We start from the raw sequence: 23,934 nt of genomic DNA on the forward strand, positions 1-23,934 counted from the left end.
GGGACACCATGAAAAGGCCAAACCTAAGAATAATAGGCATAGAGGAAGGTGAGGAAGCCCAGCTCAAAGGTGCCGAAAACATATTCAACAAAATCATCGAGGAAAACTTTCCAAATCTGAAGAAGGACATGCCCATGAAAGTACAAGAAGCATACCGAACCCCAAATAGGCTGGACCAAGGAAAAAAGACCCCTCGACATATAATAATCAAAACACCTAGCATACAGAATAAAGAAAGAATATTAAGTTCAGCGAAGGAAAAAGGACAAGTAACATATAAAGGCAGACCTATCAAAATTATACCTGACTTCTCCATGGATATCCTCAAGGCCAGAAGGTCCTGGATGGATGCTCTAAAAGTATTAAGAGAACACGGATGTCAGCCTAGGCTACTATATCCAGCAAAACTCTCGATCACTATAGATGGAGAAAACAAGATATTTAATGACAAAACCAGATTTTCCCAATATGTATCTACAAATCCAGCCCTACAGAAAGTATTGGAAGGAAAACTCCAACCCAAGGAAGGTAACTATGCCCACAAAAATGTAGGCAACAGATAATCCAACTACACCAGAAACCAAGGGTAGAGCAGAACTAATATATTCACAATACCACTGCCAACAACAAACCTAAATCAAACAAGCATCAACAATCAATGGTCCTTACTCACCCTCAACATTAATGGTCTTAACTCACCTATAAAAAGACACAGGCTAACAGAATGGATACGAAGACAGAACCATCCTTCTGCTACATACAAGAAACACATCTATGCTTCAAAGGAACCTCAGGGTTGGGAAAAGATTTTACAATCAAATGGCAATAAGAAGCAAGCAGGCATAGCTATCTTAATATCTAACAAGTTAGACTTCAAACCAAAATTAGTCAAAAGAGATGAAGACAGTCATTTCATATTCATCCCAGGAGAAATCCATCAACACACAGTCTCAGTTCTGAACATCTATACCCCTAATACAAAGTCACCCACATTCGTAAAAGAAACACTACTAAAACTCAAAGCTCATATAAAACCTCACACACTTATAGTGGGAGACTTCAATATACCACTGCCAAAACTAGACAGGAACACCAATCAGAAACTCAACAAAGAAACAAAAGAATTAACAGAAGTTATGTCTCAACTGGGGTTAACAGACATCTATAGAACATTCCATCCAAACACAAAAGAATATACCTTCTTCTCTGCTCCACATGGAACCTTCTCTAAAATCGACCACATACTAGGTGACATAACAAACCTCAACAGATACAAAAGAATAGGAATAGTCCCCTGTATCTTATCAGACCACCATGCTTTAAAATTGGAATTCAACAACAACACAAATAGAAGAAAACATGCAAACTCATGGAAACTGAACAATGTGCAATTGCACCACTCCTGGGTCAAAGAAGAAATAAAAAAAGAAATTAAGAACTTTCAATATTCAATGAGAATGAGGACACAACATACCCGAACTTATGGGACACCTTGAAAGCAGTGCTACGAGGGAAGCTCATTGCACTAAGTGCCCATATGAAGAAAACAGAGCGTAGTCACATGAGAGAATTAACAGCGCAACTGAAAGCCTTAGAACAGAGAGAATCTAATTCACCCCGAAGGAGTAGATGCCAGGAAATAATCAACTTGAGGGCTGAAATTGAAACCAGGAAAACAATACAAAAAATCAATGCAATGAAGAGTTGGATTTTTGAGAAAATCGACAAGATAGACAACGAAAAAGCAGAGACAGAATATGCAAATTAACAAAATCAGAAACGAAAAGGGGAACATAACAACAGACAGAGAGGAAATCCAGACAATTTTCAGGTCATACTTTGAAAATCTGTATTCCACAAAAATTGAAAATTCAAAGGAAATGGACAAATTTCTGGATAACTATCACTTACCAAAATGAAATCAAGAACAGACAAACAACTTAAATAGACCTATAACCCACAATGAAATAGAAGCAGTCATTGAAAGCCTTCCAACCAAAAAAAGTCCAGGGCCAGTTGGATTCAATGCAGAATTCTACCAGACATTCAAGGCAGAACTAATACCACTACTCCTGCAACTGTTCTACAAGATAGAAACAGAAGGTTCATTGCCAAACTCTTTTTATGAGGCCACAATAACCTTGGTGGTACCCAAGCCTCACAAAGACACAACTAAGAAAGAAAACTATAGACCAATATCCCTGATGAACACCGATGCAAAAATACTCAATAAAATACTGGCAAACCGAATTCAAGAATACATCAGAGAAATCATCCACCATGACCAAGTAGGCTTCATCCCTGGAATGCAGGAATGGTTTAACATACGAAAATCTATCAACGTGATCCACCATACAAACAAACAGAAAAAGAAAAACCATATGATTATCTCCCTAGATGCAGAAAAAGCCTTCGACAAAATTCAACACCGTTTCATGATAAAGGTCTTGGAGAGGTCAGGGATAACAGGAACATACCTAAACATAATAAGAACAATATACAGCAAACCAACTGCCAACATCAAACTGAATGGAGAGAAACTTAAGCCAATTCTCCTAAAATCAGGAACAAGACAAGGCTGTCCTCTCTCTCTCCATATCTCTTCAATATTTAGAAGTTCTAGCTAATGCTATCGGACAACAAAAGGAGATCAAGGGGATCCAAATTTGAAAGGAAGAAGTCAAACTGTCTCTATTTGCAGATGATATGATAGTTTACATAAGTGACGCAATAAACTACCAGGGAACTCCTACAGCTGATAAACACCTTCAGCAAACTAGCAGGATACAAGATAAACTCAAAAAAATCAATAGCCTTACTTTTTTCAGATGACAAAGAGACAGAGAAAGAAATCAGAGAAACATCACCCTTTACAGTAACCACAAGCAACATAAAGTATCATGGTGTAACTCTTACCAAACAAGTAAAAGACCTATATAATAAGAACTTTGTGGCTCGAAAGAAAGAAATTAAAGAAGATTCCAGAAAATGGAAAGATCTCCCATGCTCTTGGATAGGTAGGATAAACACAGTAAAAATGGCAATCTTGCCAAAAGCAATCTACAGATTCAATGCAATCCCCATTAAAATCCCACCACATTTCTTCACCGACTTTTAAAAGGATAATAATCAACTTTATATGGAAAAAACAAAAGACCCAGGATAGCCAAAACAACCCTATACAAGAACTTCAGGAGGCATCACCATTCCTGACTTTAAGCTCTACTACAGAGCTATAGTTCTGAAAACAGCCTGGTATTAGCATAAAAATAGACAGGTAGACTAATGGAATCGAATCAGGAATTGAAAATCCTGATATTAACTCACACACGTATGAACACCTGATTTTCGACAAAACAGCTAAAATTATACAATTGGGCAAAGACAGCATCTTCAACAAATGGTGCTGGCACAATTGGATGAGGGTGTGTAGAAGACTGCAGATAGACCCATGTCTGTCGCCATGCACAAAACTCAAGTCCAAATGGATCAAAGACCTCATCAACATCAATCCAGCCACATTGAACCTCTTAGAAGAGAAAGTAGGAGGTACCCTTGAACAAATTGGTATAGGAGACCACTTCCTGAGCATAACTCCAGGGGCACAGACACTGAGAGAAACAATTAATAAATGGGACCTCTCCAAACTTAGAAGCTTCTGTAAGGCAAAGGACACAGTCGATAAGATCAAACGGCAGCCCACAGACTGGGAAAAGATTTTCACCAATCCTATATCCGACAAAGGGCTAATCTCCAAAATATACAAAGAACTCAAGAAACTAGTCAACACAACACCAAATAACCCTATTAAAAAATGGGGTACAGAACTGAAGAAGGAAATCTCAATAGAGGAAATCAAAAAGGCTGAAAGACACTTAAGAAAATGCTCCACATACCTAGCTATCAGGGAACTGCACATCAAAACAACTTTGAGATACCATCTTACTCCTGCCAGAATGGCTAAAATTAGAAACACCAATGATGCCTCATGTTGGAGAGGATGTGGAGAAAGGGAAACACTCCTCCACTGCTGGTGGGAGTGCAAACTCATACAGCCATTTTGGAGATCAGTATGGTGGTTCCTCAGGACAATGGGAATTAGTTTACCATAGAACCCGGCAATCCCCCTCTTAGGCATATATCCAAAGGATTCACATCCATGCAACAAAGACATCTGTTCAACTATGTTCATAGCAGCACTATTTGTAATAGCAAGAACTTGGAAGCAACCTAGATGCCCCTCAATTGAAGAATGGTTAATGAAGATGTGGCACATCTACACAATGGAATACAGGAAAAAATAATGGTATCTTGAAATTCGCAGGCAAGTGGATGGCACTTGAAGAAACCATCCTGAATGAGGTAACCCAGTCACAAAAAGAGGAACATAGTATGTACTCACTCATATATGGATTTTAGACCTAGATCAAAGGATCATCAGCCTATAATTCACACCATCAGATGAACTAGGATGCAAGGTGTATTCTAAGAGAGTCATATAAAGTCCCTCACAGAACTGGGAAGGGACAAGTCCCCCAGAGCTCAGGGGAAGTGGGGGGGGGGGGCAGCGAATGGAGAGAGAAGTAGGAGAAAACGAGGGGGAGGAAAGGAAAACATGTGCGACCAGGAAGATTGAGCCTGGTTAGGAATAGAAGACAGGAAAGAAAGAGAGAGACACACACAGAGAGAGAACATAAACTATGGAGCCAATGTTGGTTTGAAGATAAAATTGAACACAAAGAAAGGTCTAGAGAACTACATGACTGCTCCCAACTAACAATCTCAGCTTCCGTGGAAAGGCTATCATAAATGCCCTTCCCGGAGAGTGAGATCAACAACTAACTTATCCATGGAGCCCTCAACTGATGCCTGTTGGAAACAGAAGCAAACACCCATACATAAACACTGAGTCGAAGTAGAACTCAGATGCAGAGGGAGAGGACAAGACCAGGCGGCAGAAACACATAGAGACAGCTTACCTGAACAAGGAGGAGCTAACAGGCCACCAGACTGATAGCTGGGAAGCCAGCATGGGACTGACTCAGGCCCCCCTGAATATGGGTCTCAGCCAGAAGGTGGTTTGAGTAAAGAGATTACTTGTGAACATGTTTGTAGAGGCAACTCAGCATTGGGAATGGGTTCCAAAAAGCCAGCTCATGTGCCAGGAACAAGTCCCTGGGAACATGCAATAAAATGATCTGCCCATAAATGGAAGATCATAGTCTTCTGCAAGGTTCTACTTCCATACCCAACACTCTTACAGCCCCAGCCCTTGATGAAGCTTTGTTTCCACACTCAGGGCTCTCACAGCTTGTAGGCTCCAGGCCCTTGACTAGGTTTTAATTATGTACTTACTGCTTTCACAGATTGGCAGTGGTGTTGGTCCCCACATCTTATTTGCTTGGCACCAGACTGTTTTGGTTCCTTTCATGGTGAAGTTGGCTCTACAGGTAAATGTCACAGAATCACCATGTTTGAAAGGTGGTCTAGATCTTTTATCTTTGAATCCACCTGGTACACTGGGCTCTGAACAACCAGAATGTTTATTCAAAATTTCACATACAGGAGGAGCTTTATCCCAAGTGCCATTCACTTGATCTTTACTTATGCAAAAAAGAGTCTTTTCTCCAATGAGACGGAAGCCAGGTAAACAGCTGTACTGCACAACTGTTTGAAGGGGTATGGGAAGAGAATAATGGGGTTTCCGAGCATTTTCGACTTCAGGAGGAGGGTCACAAGAAATCTCTGTAAAATAAAAAAGAGACCAAGTGAGCATATTAATCATTTAAAACTAAATAAATAAAAGCTCCTAGTACAGATCAAATCACTTTTCCAGAAATATACTAAGAAATCAAATGCTTTGTTATGATTTTACTTATAAATTGTTCATTTCTAAATGCTTAAGTTCTTACCTCTTTCTTGATCCTTGTCAAAGAAATCAATATAAATCACCTTAACCAAATAAGGAAGTAGAAAAGAAAGCTATCTAGTCTGTACTTTCAGAGATTATTTCTATAATTTTTGTACTCCAAATACTTTCAATAAACAAAGAGGCAAACTTAAAATATTTAATGACATGCTAATTGCATGTAGGGAGTCAACATGAACGGATCTGGGCTCAATAGTCCTGTTTTCAAATCCTCACTGTCATTCAATAGCTGTATGACCTTAGGCAAGTCGTACCCTCCCCTAGCTTCAGTTTCCTGTAGTTCAGGTTACATAAGGTATGATAAGAATATAGTGAGATAAAAGCATGTGAAATGGGCCAGTACAGTACTCAAAGCACACTAATTATGCAGTACCTGTTTGAAACACACAGCTAGCTTGTGGGTAGTATAGTCAGTGACATTAGATACAGTTACCGAAGACATTGCAACCTCATTACAAGTCATTTAAGGCCCCTTAATGCTAGGTTCCTTTGAGAAAACTATCTGATTATTGATCTCGTATTCTTTTTACATCCTGGTCTCATGAAGGCTATTAGTTGTTAACAGCTACTATGATAATATATACACATCTTTTCTGGGAAAGTTACAGAATAAAGAGAAAATTGTCAGTGTCTGATTTTTCAGTACCGTCCATTTTGCTCCAGGTAGAGCTCTTCAGTACAAGAAACAACATATAGAGGCATAACCAGAGTTTTAGTACACTAGAAAGTGTTCTGCTTGGTTTTGTTATAGGTAACTTTCCAGAGCATTTATTACTTTATTTAAAGAATCACAACTTAATATGTTAAGAAGTGAACAAATTAAAAATTTTTCCTTCATTTTAAACAGAGAAAAGTGGCAAATATTTTTAAAAGTATATAGTTGGATGATGTTTTATTTAGTAACTGTATGGGAATATAGAATCAAGAGACAAGTTCCATATTTGATTATTCTTATTTTTTACTCACGTTCACAAACAGGAAACTTATTATTCCAGATTACTGTCTCTCCTTCTGGGACACACTGACTAGAAGATTTTCCATTTAACTGGAACCTTAAACAATAAGGAGCAGCAAATAATCACTAGAACAAAATATTTTTCAATTGTACAGACTGAATCACTTCTTTCAAGTATTCATAGGATGGTATGCATTTTAAAATACTTCTGTCTTAAGAAAAAGCCCACAGTTACTTTTGAATCTGGTGGTCTACTGAACAATGAATAAATAATGGATTAAAACATATTGAAAATGCATCTTTTCTTTGGAATTCTCCCTCTCCTCTTCAGTATTCAAATGTCAAGATTTTGTTGAGTATTCCTATAGAGAAAATAGCAAAGACCTTCTTTCCCAAGTTTATTCCAATGAGTCTGACTAAGTCCAAATTTTATATCCATTCTCTATAACAGGAGTCTTAATCTGCAAACTAAAACCTTGCAGTTCCAGATGATGAAGTGACAGTACCTACTTTTACTGGTCAAGCACACTTGAAGAAAATAAAAAGGAATTGAGTAGTAACAGAGTTCTTAGTCAGATAAGGCCAAGTAAAAGAAAGAAAATAATGAGTAAAAACTTATCTATCTTCAGAACTCATACTTTGAAATCATTATGGGAAACAATCAATGCAGGACCTTTCACTTTACACTCACCCTTGATCACAAGCAAAGGAAACCTCTGCCCCAAGTTGGAGATTAAGAGGAAGAAACACATGGCCATTGAGAAGTTGGTTTGGAATGGCATCACATGATTTCACTAGGAAAGAAGAGAGAAGGCTTGCACATGAAGAGTCAGGAAACAGTTGTGTTTCCTTTGAATAGAGCTCTAAGCACCTTCACATGTTGGGGCTGTATGGCTCCAGGTTCCCAAGGATGTACACTGCACAAGGTTAGTTCCAATGAGAGTATAGCCAGGTTCACAGCTATATGACACTTCCTGGTCAACAGAAAAGAATTCCTCATCTCTTTTGTTATAATCACCATGGAGGATATTTTGAGGTGGTAGACATCCTAAGGGAAGAACAGGAGCAGGAAGTCCTTTTATTTCTGCAATAAGAACTTTATTCTTTATAACTTCAGTTATCTTGGGTTTAGTTGAGTGGAATAAAGAAGTCCATGGCACTGGACAGTGGTAGCACACACCTTTAATCCAAGCACTTGGGAGGCAGAGGCAGGTGGATCTCTATGACCAGCCTGATCTATAGAGCTAGTTCCAGACAGCCTGCCTCCAAAGCCACAGAGAAACCCTGTCTCAAAAACAAAACAAAACAAACAAACAAACAAACAATGACTTTGGCAATTCTTCCACGCTAAGGCAGAGAGTAGGGTCACAGAGTGGGGTTAAGCCTTTTGCCGCCCAGATGTAGAAAGCTATATGTCTATCTGCTTTCTATTTCTTGATCTATGTCAGGAAATATTACTCTTACTTATTTTTCACTTCATTCTACTAAAGATCTGAGATATGCTTCCACCAATAGGGCAGTCAAGGAACCAAATTTTGTAACACAAAATTTCCCTACCCAAATCTGACATATCATTTTTACTACAAAAACAAGGTTTATGAGGCTTCTGAACTTTGTTGTCAGGCTTTTATAAAGGCAGGCAATTCACATTAAGACTAGAAGGAGAGAATGGTGGCCACAGGCTCAAGATCTAACTAGCAGCTTTCTTCCACAACATTCATTTTGAGTACCAAGATGGATGTTTACAAATTTTTGAATCAAATTCTTATCTTAGGCAATTCTGTCTTTCAATATGGCCAATACAATGAAGAGTTTATTTTATCATCATTTAAATAAAATATAATAATTAAAAGCTTTAATGATCAACTTTTGTACTGTGTTTTATTCTTTAAAAGACATAATTGTACATACTTATAAAATCTCATGTGATACTCATATGAGTAAGTATATTGTATAATATGAAAATAAGAGTAAACATAGCTGTCTTCTAAAACTTAACATTCCTTTGCAGTGAAAACTTTCAAAATCCTTTATACTAGATTTTAAAATATATACAACAACTCTCATAATATACAGTGGTAATTCTGTTCATAGGGACACCAGAACTTACTTCTATTTAATCTGACTTTTATCTCCATTCTTAACAGCATTTGATACATTGTATAATGGAGAGGTCTTTATATATGTAGGAGTGGTTTCAGGTCCTCATACTTGTGTATGTGTATGCACATGGGAGTGTACACTGATACTTATGCATGTAGAGGACATGACCTTGTTTTATGAAACAAGTCTTCTCAATGGGAACTGTAGCTCACCAACTAAGCTAGACTAGCTGGTCAGCAAGCCTTAGAGATCTGTCTGTCTGCCTTGCAAATTCCAGGATTATAAGCATGTGTCACCACATGAACCTTTTCAATATAGGTTCTCTGTGTTAAACTCAAGCCTTTATACTTGTACAACAAGAACTTTATACACTGAACCAGTTCTATATTTTGTTTTTTTTCTTTTATGATTAATTTTAGCTGAAGAGAAGTCATATATCATTGTGATTTGATTTGCACTTCATTGATGATTAGTAATATTAAACATTTTGCCATAAATTTGTTGTCCATTTTATTTTAGTTTTGAAAAATATCTAATGTATACTTTGAAGTTAGATTTCTTTTCCCCATTATATATGATCTCTCTTTATTGTTTCACTTGTCATAGAGATACTTTTTATTCTACATAATTAGTTTTTTATGCCATTGTTTTCTATGCTTTTCATGGTCTTATCCAAAGCATGTTAACTATTCGAATGTTCTTAACTATTATTATCTATGTTCTTCAAAGAGTTTCATGTCTCATAATTCTACTTTAAAACATCCCAATGACTTTTTAAAAGTGTGTTATACTTTCCCCCTACAATTATAGTACTGCCCCAGAATATAATAAAATCCTCATCTCTTTGACAGAGATTCTATACTCATGGAATGGTAAAGTTAAAAAATATTGCTTCCAAAATTTACTTTCAAATCCTTTATCTTGAAAATCCAGTCACATATTCCTCCTATACTTTCTGTAGGTACCTTGTATCTATTATGCAAAACCTCATATTTTATTTACAGATATCATCCCAACTTACCCTTGAAGCATGTTGGCAGTGGAGGGCTCCATTTGCTGTTTGGCTGGCACCATACTATATTGCTGCCATTCATAGTAAAACCAGGCTTGCACTTAAACATTACTGTATCGTTTAAGAAGAAGGAGTGTTTAAATCCATACTCCACATCTCCATTTTCAATTTCTGGCACTGGGCAATTGACTATACCAATACACTGAGGGGGTAGACTATTCCAGATGCCAATTTTATTGTCTTTGCTGGTGCAATATATTGACTTCTCACCCACTAGGTCAAACAGTTTTTCCCTATTCTTTCCAAGATGGCAGTGATAAGTTACTACCATTCCATAGAAAAAGCTGTCTCTACTGCTGCTGTAGAAGTCCCCATTGGCGATGGCTGGAGGTGATTCACAAGGAATAGCTTTTGAAATGAAGTAGTTAAGAAAAGAGAGAAGGCATTGAAATGTTATATTTTCTGAAAATTTAGTCTTCATTTTCATAAACCAAACTTAAACTTTACCTATAACATGTCTATAATATCAGAATTCTGTGTTCTGATCTAAATAAAAGTAAGCTAGAAAGGAAAATACATGGAACTGGCTGGTAAAAAGTCAAAAAGTTATGAGCCCAGACAGACTACAGACACTCTGTTACTAGAGACTTCTTAGGGTGATCTACTTTTGCATGGTTACATTTGTCAGTGTGTAATTGCATGCCTATTTTAAATGTAATAATCTATTCACTATTAAATAATATCATAAAAGAACATTAGTGGAAAACTATTATAGAACTAGAGATCATGGAAGAATTCCATTCAGAGCTGTGTCCATAACAACCCAAACTTAGTGAGACTTCCCAGGCACTCATTTTTATGTGCAGATGCCAAGTTTCCCTTTAGAAAGAGATAAGAGTAATTTAGTAGGATGCCATAAAGAGACTATTTTACTCACATTCACAATAAGGAATATTATTATCCCAAGTTACACCCTTGCCTGAGGCAATACATGTAGCAGATGAGTCACCAATGAGTCGATATCTGGAAGCAAAGAGGTGATTGATCACATCCAAGTTACACTTAGTACTTTAGAAAAGCCTATGTTTTTCCATTTAAAGAATGAGAAAAGGTAGAATATCATGAATGATACAGTGAAGTATTGATAAAGAAGGACTTCTATAGTAGGTCAATGGTCTATAGCCAAATGGTCTGACTTCCTTGTCAATAACACTGGAGACTTCTTTCCTTCTAAGGATCCTCTTAACTGAGTAACACCAAAGCGTCACTTCTGAAGCAAGTCAAAGAGACCATGCTTTTGTATTAATTCATATTAAAAGGTTTCTGATTAGAAATATTATTTCAGTATCCACACATCCTACAAATGCTTCCTGCCTACTCACCCGTTATTACAAGAATATGTAATTGTTGACCCAAACGTGATACCCGTATTTATATGCACAGAGCCATGGAGGAGTTCACTGGGAGTTGTACATGCTTTACCTACAAGGGAAACAAAATAGGACTTGGCGCTGGAATGGAGAAGACATTGTATGTTTTCTATTAAATCTCCTGAGGGACTTGCTGATGGTCCTGCATGTGTTCTTTTCAAAGCAATTTTTGAGATTTGTAAAATGTGTATTTTCTCAAGAGGCAATCAATTTTGGAAAACTGTTAAAACCCTATTGTCTATGTTTCTGTGTATGAGAGAAAACTTTGTTTGTGGTTAATTGTATATTAAAACCTCAATTTTCTCTTTATTAAAATATATCAGTTAATGGCATCACCTACTAAGTCTCCTATATTAAAAACCTAAAGCCATTATTTCCATTCTATAACTCATCCTATAATACTTCATTTAATTCAATAAATTAAAAAATTTTAGTGTCTGGATTCCAGAATATCTCCTCAAACCACTTAGGCATATTTTTTACAGTTTTACTGGATTGTTGAGTGGCAAAATTTACTTTCTAATGCTGGCATTCCTTGGTGAAGTACTTCTTCCATAGCATGGCATGAGTTTTCTTTTTATATTATAAATATGGTCACATAATACTTTCCACTTAAAAATTATGATGGCTTACCATTATTCACAAGAAAAAGTAGACAGTCTTGAAGTTTACATGTACTCAAACCATACTGATCTTTTTCCATTTCTTTCAAATTTTTCCCCAGAAGGCCTCAATCTCCCTATTTCTTTTAGATAGCCTTTAGTTTTTTATGGTTGAATAGCAGTTTACCTCTATTATTAAACAACATCATAAAATCCGGGGATTTATCTCATTAATAGAGTTTTGCCTAACCTGTGCAACAACTTGTGTTCAGTCCTCAGTTATACATTATATATGTGTAATTTTTGTTGTGCCTTACATGATCTATTGTCTCCTACTTCACACATGCTAGTTAATAAAAATATTTCCTGACAACGGTGTGACTGGGACAATATATGAAGGCACTGGCAGTGGGTTCAAGATCTAACACTAATGCACAAACTGACTTAGTGAAGCCCATTTTATATGGAGAGATACCTTGTTCAGCCTAGACACAGGGGTGTGGGAGTGGAGAGGTTCTTAGTCCTGCATTAATTGAGATGATGAGTCAGACTTAGTAAACTTCCTAGGGGAGGACTTACCCTCTCTGAGGAGCAGATGGAAAGTTGAGGGGAGAGTCAGGGGAGCGGGAGGAGAGGAGGGAAGGGGAACTGGGGTTGGATTATAAAAAATAAATTAATAAAAGAAGAAAAAAGAGAAAATATTTCTTGAATTGAATGTGGTAAGAATGAAATGAAACTAATATTCTTTTGTATGCTAACATCTAATCTCTAACATGATATAGAAATCAGAATGATGTCATGAAGGTGATAGGTTAAACCATAGTGACGACTTAAACCCTAGTACCCAGAAAATTTAGAAATTAAAGGAAACAAAGAGGCTGGGATCACTCTTTACTTGCCATGACTTACTAATTTACTTGTCTCTTTTTTTCTGGAAAATGTCATACTATCCTATATAGATAAAACAATAAAATCAAACATGGTTTTTAGGAGTACTCACGTTTACAGAACTGCTGAGCATCTGACCACTTGGAGGTTTCTAAGCAGGTGATTAAGAATGGCTTCCCAGTATACCCAGGGAGGCATCTGTATTCCCAAGTTGTTTCAACAGCAAATACAGACTTATGACTCTCAATAGTAGGCTTAGCAAAAGTATACTTTGGCAGCGACTTACACTGACCTAGAATAAGGATCGCAGAAATATCAGAAAGGCTGAAGTTTCTCTGCTTCTCTCCTCCACCATTTATCCTAACAAATTTGACTTTTAGAACTAACATTGCCTGGAGCAATATTATCTAAGGAAATCATTCTAGTATGGGTGGACACAGAGAAATTCAGAGATTGAAACAGTTTTTAAGACAGACTTTAGAATTTATAGCTGGAGAACTTTTTTCATAAAATCCCACCCTCTTACAATTTTATAGTTTAAAACTGGGGGGTGGATTGTTTGCCTTTTGTTTCTTTTTTTTTTTTTTTTACACAGTGAAGTCATGAAAAATAAGAAAAGCATGTAGAACATCAGGGATGAATATATGCGATAGAAGAAAATGAAGGAAAAATGCTGAAAGATATCAGCATAAGAAAGACACCAGTTGCTCAGAAAATAGTGACAAATGAGACTTAATGAAAGTACAAGGCATTTGCACAGCAAAAGAAGAAAAAAGATGAAGAGATGGTCTACAAAATGGGAGAAAGTCTTTGCTAACAAGATATTGAATTAATATCTAGAATATATAAAGAAATAAAAAGCACAAACACCAAAAAATAATCATTACTAAGTGAGATAATGGAATGAACATATGGTTCTCAAATGAAGTACAGATTTCAATAAATATGAAAAAATTGTTAAACCTCACAAGTCATCAGAGAAATGAAAATAAAAACTACATTAAGGTTCCATCTTGCACTATTCAGGATAGCAGACATGAAAATAAGTAACAACAAGTGCTGGTAAGGATGTATATAAAAGGAAGCACTTGTACATTGTTAATGAAAATGTAAACTCATCCAGCCATCATGAAAGTCAGTCTGGAGATTTCTCAGCAAAATAATAGTAAATAGTATTTAATAATAATAATAATAATAATACTAGACCTACCACATGATCCAGTGCTTTTGTCAATATTTACTCAGAAGAGTCCAAGTCAACATATCACAGATATACTTACACATCAATGCTGATTGCAGTACTGTTCACAATGGCTAAGTTATATAACCAATCTAGATGCCCAGCAACAGACTAGAATAAGAATATGTAGTATATATACACAATGGGACTTTTTTCAGCCATAAAAATGAATTAACTTATGTTGTTTGTAAGAATGTGGATGCAACTGGAGATAATATCAAGTGAATTAAGTCATTCTCAGAAAAACAATTATCTTTTGTTTTCTTTCATATATATTTGAATGTTGAGACAAACTGTCTGGGAGAACAAAAAGATACTAATGGGAAGGGAGAAGATTAAGAAGGAGAGGGTCATAGGATATGCTCAAAGTATATTATATAGTTCAAGTAAAAACTCTCTTTAAAAATTTTTGGACATTTAATTTTTTATTTCACATCTAAGAGTGTTTTGCCTAGATGTATGTATGTGCACTATATGTGATCAGGGCCTGCAAAGTCTTGAAGACAGTGATAGATCCTCTACAACTGAAGTTACAGGTGATTATGAGGCACCAAGTAGGTGCCTTGAACCAAAACCTTGTCCTCTGCAAGATCAACAAATGCTCTGACTACTGAGCCATCTCTCCAGCCAAGTAAAAATCTTATAAATAAAAACTAAAGTACCACAGAGATCTTGTATAATCAAAATAACTTTAATTGATTTATATGATTATCTTAATCACTAAACTTTTAGATATAGAGAAAATATATTTATTCTTCATTGAATTTGTTTATTTATTATTTGTGGTTTTATAAGACAGAGTCTCAGTATATAACCCAGGCTGAACTTGAACTTGGGATCCTTCTGTCTTAACCTCCTAGTACTCTACTTTTAACTATATTTATTTTAATCAAATAGAGTAGTGAAACTCAAAAACAGCTAGTAATAGCTTTCTTATGTACCAGAGAAAAGAGCTAGTCATTAATAATGAAATAAATTCCTCCCGAACTTTCATTGCCTTCCTGTCCCAGGACTTTTCCAGAGACGAGACTCCTTTGGACATTGTCATCCCTTCTTAATAGCCCTTCAGCTTCTGCCTCTTCCTGAAGCATCTGTGCTAGGATTTCCTCCCCTTTCTCCTGTGTGCCAAATTCCTCTTTCCCTAACCATTTGGCTCGCCCAGCAGTCTCCCGTCTGCTCCTCCCCGCCCCTCTTGGGGGGTGGGGTGTTCTTATGGGCCTAAACAAGCCCATCCCAACTCTCTGAGAGATCGTCCCTGGCTTTCCGGACCCTGCTTGTCTCAGTTGTCTCCAACTCCTGACAGCTCCATCCAACTCGGGAATCCTGTTCCCCCCTGCCCAGCCCTCTCACCTCCTCTCCTGACCCTGTCCCACTGAGCCCCAGAGCCTCTGAACCCTCCCTTTGCTTACGGGCCCTGACCTTGCCCTTGTCTCTTCTCCTGCTCACTGTCCCCTTGTGGAAGCCCCCCGCCTCTCCTCATCGCAGGTGGCCATAGCAGAGACAGAGCCACGCGGACCAGGATTCTGGGACGCGTTCGCCAGCAGATGGCAGCAGCAGCAGCAAGCGGCGGCGTCCATGCTGCTCGGCGTGGACAGTATGGCTGAACCAGACCGGATCGCCAGGACAAGCCTGCCAAGGAGGACACGGAGTGCCCCGAGACACGGGAGGTGGACCCCGCGGCAAGCTTCAAGTGGGGTTTCCTCACCCACAAACTGGCAGAGATGAGGGTGAAGGCCGCTCCCAAGGGAGACTAGCCGGCGCCTGCCCTTCCTTACCTCCCATAAAAACTACTGGATCTACAAAATAAATAAATAAATAGATAGATAGATAGATAGATAGATAAATAAAAATAAAAATAAAATAATAAATAAATAAATTCCTCCCTATAAGACATCTATGAAACTGTAACATCCATGTGATCCATGTGTATGAGTGAAGACTCACATTTTTACCTCCTCAAATTTATTTGCAGAGATCCAGAAAATCACTCTTATTCAGATCAGAGGTAATCTAGGCAAGGTGTGAAGCCTTCCAAGAGTAGAAGTATATCTGAGAGTTAACAAATTTTTATTTTTTATTTTTCCTCTAGAAGTGTGAGGCAGGTAAAAGTGAAAGTTAAGCAGAGAATGTCTTCTGACTGGGGCATTCACTGACCACCCATGGCTGAATTGAAAAATAGTCACTGTTGTCAGCAGCCAGGTATTGCCTTATCTCCCTCTTTTGTTATTCTTTGCTTTCTTCCATTAATACCTACCAATGTCCCCAAATACATACTTTGTGAAAAAACAGCAAGAAAGACTTTAAGAAAAATGAAGTTTTAAAAACAATGAAGATAGACTTCACAATGTAATACCACATCTACCAGTTACTATAATCAGACAATAATGTGTGATTATCAAATGTAAGTAAGGAAAAACGAAATTATCTTCCATAATAAGGGAAACCATTTAAATTCATAAGATTCAATCAGTGGTAATAATACAGACTAAGAGGGAGACCTTGGACTTTTATTGCAACTACCTACCTTCCAGGTCACAGTATAGAATCTCCAGAGGTTGGTTTCTCCTCTGATCAGACAGGAAGGGAGCAGGTGAGATGTTTCACTAGCTAAAGTCCCTGCTGTCCAATATGACTGACCAATTGAGTTTAATCTCTGGAGCCCACATGATGAAAAGAGAGAGCTAACTTTTGTAAATTGTCCTCTGACCTCCAAGGACATGGCATTGAAAGTACAGCTCCCCCTTCCCACGCAAATAAACAAAGAAATAAATACATGTAATAATTTTTCAAATTAAAAGAAAGGATATTTGTAATAGCAAAAACCTGGAAGTAAGCTAGATGTCCCTCAACTGAAGAATGAATAAAGAAGATGTGGTACAGTTATACAATGGGATACTACTCAACTGGGAAAAAAACAATGGAATCTTGAAATTCGAAGGTAAATGGATGGAACTTGAAGAAACCACCCTGAGTGAGGTAACCCAGTCACAAAAAGAGGAACACTTATATGAATTTTAGACATAGAGCAAAGGGTCACCAGCCTATAATTCACACCACCAGAGGAACTAGGATACAAGGTGTAGTCTAAGAGATTCATACAAGGCCCCTCACAGAAGGGGAAAGGAACAAGATCTCCTGAGCATATTGGCAGTGGGGGGGGGGGGCAGTGAGTGTAGAGGGAGCTAAGAAAAAGAGAAGGGGAGGAGAGGAGAACATGTGGGACCAGGAAGATTGAGTTGGGGGATGGATAGATGACAGCCAAAACAGAGTGAGAGAGATGGAGGGAGAGAGAGCATAATAGAGGGAGCCATTATAGGTTTGAAGAGAAAACTGACTCTAGAGAAATGTCCAGAGACCAACAAGGATGACTCCCCAACTAACAATCTGAGCCACAGTGGAAAGGCTACCTTAAATACCCTTCCCTGATAATGAGATTGATAACTAACTTATATATCATCACAGAGCCCTCATCTAGTAGCTGATGGAAACAGAAGCAGACACCCACAGCTAAACACTGAGCCAAACTCCTAGAATCCACTTGCAGAGAGGGAGGAGTGATAAGAAAGTGGGTCAAGACCAGGTTACAGAAACCCATAGAGACAGCTGTCCTGAACAAGGGGGAGCCAATGGATCACCAGACTGATAGCTGGGAAACCAACATTCTACCGACTCAGACCCCCTGAATGTGGGTCTCAGTTATAGGGCCTGGCAGTCTAAGGGACCTGGGACAGTGGAACCAGGAAGTATCCCTGGTGCACTAAAGGACTTTGGGAGCACATTCCCCATGGAGGGACACTCTCTTAACCTAGAGGCTGGAGGGAGGGCCTAGACTCTACTCCAAATGACTTGACAGATTTTGATGATCCTTCCTGGAAGGCCTCACCCTCCCTGTGGAGTGGGGGCAGGTATGGGAGAGACGGAGGGAGGGAGGGAGTGAGAGGGAACTGGGATCAATATGTAAAATAAGAAAAAATAATAAATATACATTTAAAAAAAGAAAAAGAAAGACTAGTCTACAAACTATTGTATGATAGGTTTTTTTTAAAGTCCTTATTCCCTCTATTTTTAAAAATACAAATTTTTTATTTATACTAAAAGCAATATTATTTTGCCTACCAATCCCATTTCCCTCTCCCTCCTGTTCTCCCTCTCCCCCCACAATCTCCTCATCCCACCCCCACTCACTCCTCTGAGAGGGTAGACTTTCCATTGGGGATCATCAAAGTCTGTCATATCATTTGAGGCCAGACCCAGGCCTTCCACCCTGTATCTAGGCTGAGAGAGTATCCCTCCATAGGGGATAGGCTCCAAAAAGCCAGTTCATGCACTAGGGATTAAATACTGGTCCCAATGCCATCGGCCCCATAGATTGCCCAAGCTCCCCAAATGAAACCAACATTGTTCCCTCTTTCCCTTTTTCTAGCAATAAGAGTGAAGATCAGAGTCAACATGGAGAGTCTGGAGAGACTAGAACCACCAGCTGCCTCTCGCTGGTAAGACCACTTGGAAATACATAGAAATGGGTTAATAAGACAGAGCTAGCCGATAAGAAACTAGCACCTGGCCAATTGTATCAAATACAGAGTCTCTGTGCATTATTTGGGGCTGGTGTGGCGGCGGGACAAGACCAGCGGCAGCAGGCAGAAAAATCGTACTTGTTACATATGGCGCCCACGTGGCTAATAAGAACTTCTTCTTAAAATTTAACAAAAGCTTAAAAAAGGGTTTTAGAAACAAAAGAACAGAGACAAGCAAGGTTTCTTGGTAGCAGCATTTTTTCTCAGTTGAACTCTGCTTTGCTAGAGACAAGCAGATATTTGCGCAGCTCCTTTAAGGGAAGGTTCCTGACTCAGCATAAGCGGCAAAAAACCGCACAGCTTTTAAGAAACTCTGCTAACAATTTATTGGTGTGTATGAGAGATGGCAATGGCAGTGACCACATCTCCAAGCCGGCAGCATGCAGACCAAGGCAGTGAGCGCAGCTTTCAGTGCTGGTGGTAAAATAGCTGCCGCCATCTTTTATACACCACGGCAGAAACAACAAAGACTTTCATTTTAACAATGTTGTTGTTTAACAGATAAAGACTTGTGGCTACAAAAAGATAAAGGTTTACAGTAAAGACAGATTCACATTAAGAAAAAGCGCTAAAAGTTTACAGTGTGTTTTAAAAAAATATGTAGGCTTGGGAAAGAATAAAAAAAAATGGTTTTAAAAAGACAGGAACTGGGTGTGGTGGCACACGCCTTTAATCCCAGCACTCGGGAGACATAGGCAAACAGATCTCTGTGATTTTAACCTGGTATACAGACTGAATTCCAGGACCGATAAAAGTTACACAGAGAAACCCTGTCTCAAAAAATGAAAAAATAAAAGTAAAAGAAACAGAGTAATAATAAAGCCACATAAAGATGAAAAGCTCAGAGAGAATCTGGTTACTGTATGGTATTATATTGTCTTTGTATTGTTTGACTGCTGAGGAAACAATTGTTAAAAAAAATGCTGAATTAATTCAATTTATATATTTTAAAAATGCTTTGACTCCAAAATTTAAGTTCAAGGACAAGTTACTGGGGAAAAGGAATCTAGCTGTGGATTCCTTCCAGACTAATGTGGTTTGATCAAGTCAGACCCCCTGAAACAGTGTTCCTGGTGATCCAACATTCAAAACAGCTTGAACAAGGCAGCCTTGCAGACTACAGCCAGGATTTCTGCATCTTCTTAGGATCCCCATGACAGCGCCCCCTATCAGCAGGAAGTAGTTTGGAAAGAACGACACTCAAATTCCCAAATACTGTTTATAAATGTTTGTTTTCATTTAAATGGACTTGGTTATAAATAGTTAATGATCACAACCAATATCTTTTTAAAGGTAAAAAGAGAATTATGGTATAGATATGCATAGTTTGTTTGGGAATGGATTTTCATTTATTGATACAATTTAAGGTCAATTTTGTGATGTGTATATTTCTCCTTTTGTTTAGGTATTGTGTTTATATAGTTCATTCAAAAATGTATAATGTAGTACAGATTATAGATAATTACCTATGATAGTCAAAGCTTAGAGTTAAGTTAGCTAGGCTTTCAAGATACACAGAGATGTATTTGAGATAAATAGGAATTCTTCAAACCTTTCAAAGACCTACAGAGTATGGCATTTAAAATGTTTTAGGGTTTTTCTTGACAATGAGACATAACTGCTCCTGGCAACACCACCTGCATCAGAAAGGAAGATGGACATCGAGGAAACGAGTTATGAGTTTGCTTCCAATATGGCAAGACTAGACATTTGGACAAGATACTGCTCTTGTCTGAACTGTTTGACTTTATGCTGTATAAACTGGACATGCAGTACCCACAGAAAAGTGACTGGTGACTCAAGATGGTCATTGCTACAGAGTTCCTGCTTCATGGAAGAGTCTGCCAGATAGTCTGCAGGACACAGAGAAAAATGACTGACAAACTGCCAATACAAGAAGACAGTTTAAAGTTTCCTGCTTTGCTGAAGAGTCTGCTAGACACACTATGGCCTATGGGCTGAAGATGGAAGATTACAAAAGAACTTCGGGGGACCAGGCAGTGAGTTGTCTCTGTCATTTCTAGAGTTTATATACTATCCTTCTGTGGTCTTTGAAGGAGTTGAAGACAGATAGTTATGGTTACAATTTTCCTTAGTTAAGCTTAAAGATAAGTTACATATAAGACTTTAGACTCACAAATATAGGATAGATGATAGAATAGTTTTTTAAATCTTGCTAAATGTTAATGGACTAAATAGTGTTAACTGTGATTCTTATTTGATAACTGTTATGTAATATATTTTGCTATATTAAGGTTAAAACCCTTCTTTTTATTTTAGACAGAAAAGAGGAGATGATGGGAGATGTCATTCTGTATATGTTTCTCATACTGGTTAATGAATAAAGCATTGTTGGCCAACAGGAAAGGAGATAGGAGGGACTAGGAGACAAGAAGGAAGTAGTAAGGGGGGGGGCAAGATGGAGAGTCTGGAGAGAATAGACCCGCCAGCCGTCTCTCGCTGGAAATACATAGAAATGGGTTAATAAGACAGAGCTAGCCGATAAGAAACTAGTAACTGGCCAACAGAATTATATCATATACAGAGTCTCTGTGTGTTAATTGGGGCTGGCGTGGCGGTGGGACCAGACCAGCGGCGGGAGGAAAAACCGTTCAGAAAATGTTTCTGAAGGACAGGGTGTAATGGACTATTTAGATCTAAGGGCTTTACATGGATGATTTAGAAGTTCTTTGGAAGTAGATGGAACATTTATTTATAGGATAAAAGTAAATCTGAAAAGTTGGCCACAAATCAGAAGGGGAGGGATATCATTATTGAGAATTATCATCAAATGCCTTAATACTGGGATTCCTGGCCATCTAATGGATGACTTTTTTAAAATGAGAGTCATGTGTGATAATGAAAGTATGGTACTAAACACAAAACATTTATCAGTGAACATGAAATGATGTCCAGCAATCCCTAAAATTTATTTTCCGGTAAAAGTTGTACCAGAACTAATGCATAATATTCAGACCCTTTACTGACTAGAACCACCATCAGCGGCTAATTGCTACACTTAGTGTCAACAATCGAGTGCCTGTGACCTAATTTCTCTAACAGCTCCTGATATCTCATAGTTCTGTGAGATGGTAGCACAGCTCATTTCTACCTTCATTTCATACATGAGAAATTGAAGGTTGGGACTCTAACAAGCTTACTAAAATTCACCCAGCTGTTGATATTTGCTTATAATAAACATAACCTATGAATATATTCACTATGAGAACAAATTATGTTGTGACTTGCCAAAATTCACCCAGCTATTGATGTTTGCTTATAGTAAATGTCTTATAACCTATGCTTTCACTACCAGAACAAATTATACTACTTTAAAAGAAAGTCAATCTGCAAAACAAAAACAAGCAAACAAACAAAAACCCAAAACAACAACAAAAACTCTTACAGAGAACATTGAAGGGATACCTCTGAAAGCACACACCATTACAGAAGTCACAGTTTTTTCATGTTCAACTTTAAAAACTAACTTTAGTTAGTTTTTACATATCCTCTCAAATCTAAAGTCTGAGACCCATATCAGAGAATCAAGTATTATTCTTTAAGAAAAGAAGCAGGGGCTCAATGACCCTTCCATGGCTAGAGAGGATTTCTGCATGCCAAGAGGCACATATGCTCTGTGATTCTTGAACACAGCTTGGGACCCTTGGTGGAACTATTTGAGCACTTGCTGAATTCCCAGGAATCTGGGAGCCTGAGATGGGAGAGACAACCACTGAACCAAGGCATCAGTCATTCCAAAGCACCCATGTGTGGTGCAAGCTTCAATGGTGGTGGTCTGCTCGCAGAAGAGGTGGGGCCATTCTGCATCAGACAGAGATTGAGGGAGTCTCCAAAGCTGTCCGGGACAGGCAAGTATACAGCAGGGCCCCTGCATCCCTGGTTTTGTCTCTAGCCATTGTGTGGGCACAAAGTTTTCCCAGCCCTGGAGGAGTTCCCCTATCCATGTTCCCATGCCCAGCTCACCAAGAACTCCTGGCGTGATGAGAGTGAAGAAAACCCAGAGCGAACCCAAGGCTCCCATGTCACCACAGCCGCTCATCAGCAGGTTGCTTTCTCAGTGTTGTGAGCCTCTAAGCAAGGATAGGAGAATTTGGCTGAGGGCCGCTGGTGGCTGGTAGTAAGCTGTGAGGAAGGACCCTTAAATAGTGTCTGCTCAGTGCTGGGTACTGAAGATTTGTGGAGCACATCTGCAGGTGGCCAGGAGCGGAAGAGGCAGGGAGGGGTGGCCCCGGGGAAGTCTGCTTTTGACTCAAGCTGGGTCCTGTTCAGCTCCTGGCTTTTTTATTTTTTGTTGATTATGCAACCAAATACATTAACCTTTTCGCTGCCAACATCTGAAACATTTCACAAAATAATACTCATCTACAATATTCGTATGCTGTGCTAACTCACAGTATTGTATTCTTCAAACCTGTTTTGCATTTTGTTCCAGTTAATTCATTTCCAAACCCAATTAATGTAGTGAACTCTGAGTTTGAGAAAACAACTTAAAATGGTTTACTTAAAGTGGAAGTTCAGGAATAACACTGCCTGGTATTGCAGTCTTTTTTACTCTAGTGTAAATAGTGAAAATTTTAATTTCTGTATACCTGTGAAGGGGTTTCCTAAAGATTAATACTTTAGAAATTTTGTCTCTCAGTACAAAAATATATAAAAGGATATATCTTTAACTATAAAATTGGGTTGTATAATTGTTACTTTGATATTTTTAAATAAATTATAGGCATTTATCTTTCCTTTAAATATTTTAATGTATATTTCTTAAAAATAAGGACATGTTTTCACAACTATAGTACAATGATCGATTACAAAACACTAATATTGATACAGTGCTATTTTATAATATTTACTGTACTTGAATTTTGATGAATATCTCAATAGTCTGGTATGCCAAAGTAAGAACATCAAAATCATCTACCCTTCAGGATCATATATTTGACTCTTGGCTCTCCTTGTCTTTAATTTGAGAAAAAATCTCTGCGAGTGGGAGGTGTGTGTGTGTGTGTATGTATGTGTGTGTGCGCACACGCGCATGCACTTGTGTTTGAGACACATGTTCATGTGTTTGCACATGTACATGAAGATGTATGTGAAGATTATAAGTTAATGTCTTTCTTGCCAACTTCCCACCCTCTTATTTGAGGCAAGGTCTCTCTTTGAAACCCAAACTTGCAGAC

General features: G+C 38.1%; 1 protein-coding gene across 3 annotated transcripts in view; it reads right to left on the minus strand.

The window, feature by feature from the left end:
* The window catches only part of Cr2 (complement C3d receptor 2), a 37,812-nt gene extending 14,842 nt beyond the window's left edge, over positions 1 to 22,970 (minus strand). Inside the window, exons 1-9 of one of the 3 annotated variants that reach the window (XM_051186693.1) lie at positions 22,721 to 22,970; positions 13,032 to 13,211; positions 11,382 to 11,481; positions 10,937 to 11,022; positions 10,009 to 10,407; positions 7,756 to 7,932; positions 7,576 to 7,678; positions 6,896 to 6,981; positions 5,356 to 5,745 (exon numbers count right to left, since the gene is read on the minus strand). In XM_051186693.1, the coding sequence (XP_051042650.1) occupies positions 5,356 to 5,745; positions 6,896 to 6,981; positions 7,576 to 7,678; positions 7,756 to 7,932; positions 10,009 to 10,407; positions 10,937 to 11,022; positions 11,382 to 11,481; positions 13,032 to 13,211; positions 22,721 to 22,796 (1,597 nt within the window). In that variant the 5' untranslated portion in view covers positions 22,797 to 22,970. Of the gene's footprint in view, positions 1 to 5,355; positions 5,746 to 6,895; positions 6,982 to 7,575; positions 7,679 to 7,755; positions 7,933 to 10,008; positions 11,023 to 11,381; positions 11,482 to 13,031; positions 13,212 to 22,720 lie in introns of those variants that run through there. The other 2 variants (XM_051186695.1, XM_051186694.1) reach the window with 2 other exon arrangements.
* Positions 22,971 to 23,934: the final 964 nt, after the last annotated feature.

This window comes from Phodopus roborovskii, unplaced genomic scaffold (genome assembly GCF_943737965.1).
Source record: "Phodopus roborovskii unplaced genomic scaffold, PHOROB, whole genome shotgun sequence".
NCBI lineage: Eukaryota > Metazoa > Chordata > Mammalia > Rodentia > Cricetidae > Phodopus > Phodopus roborovskii.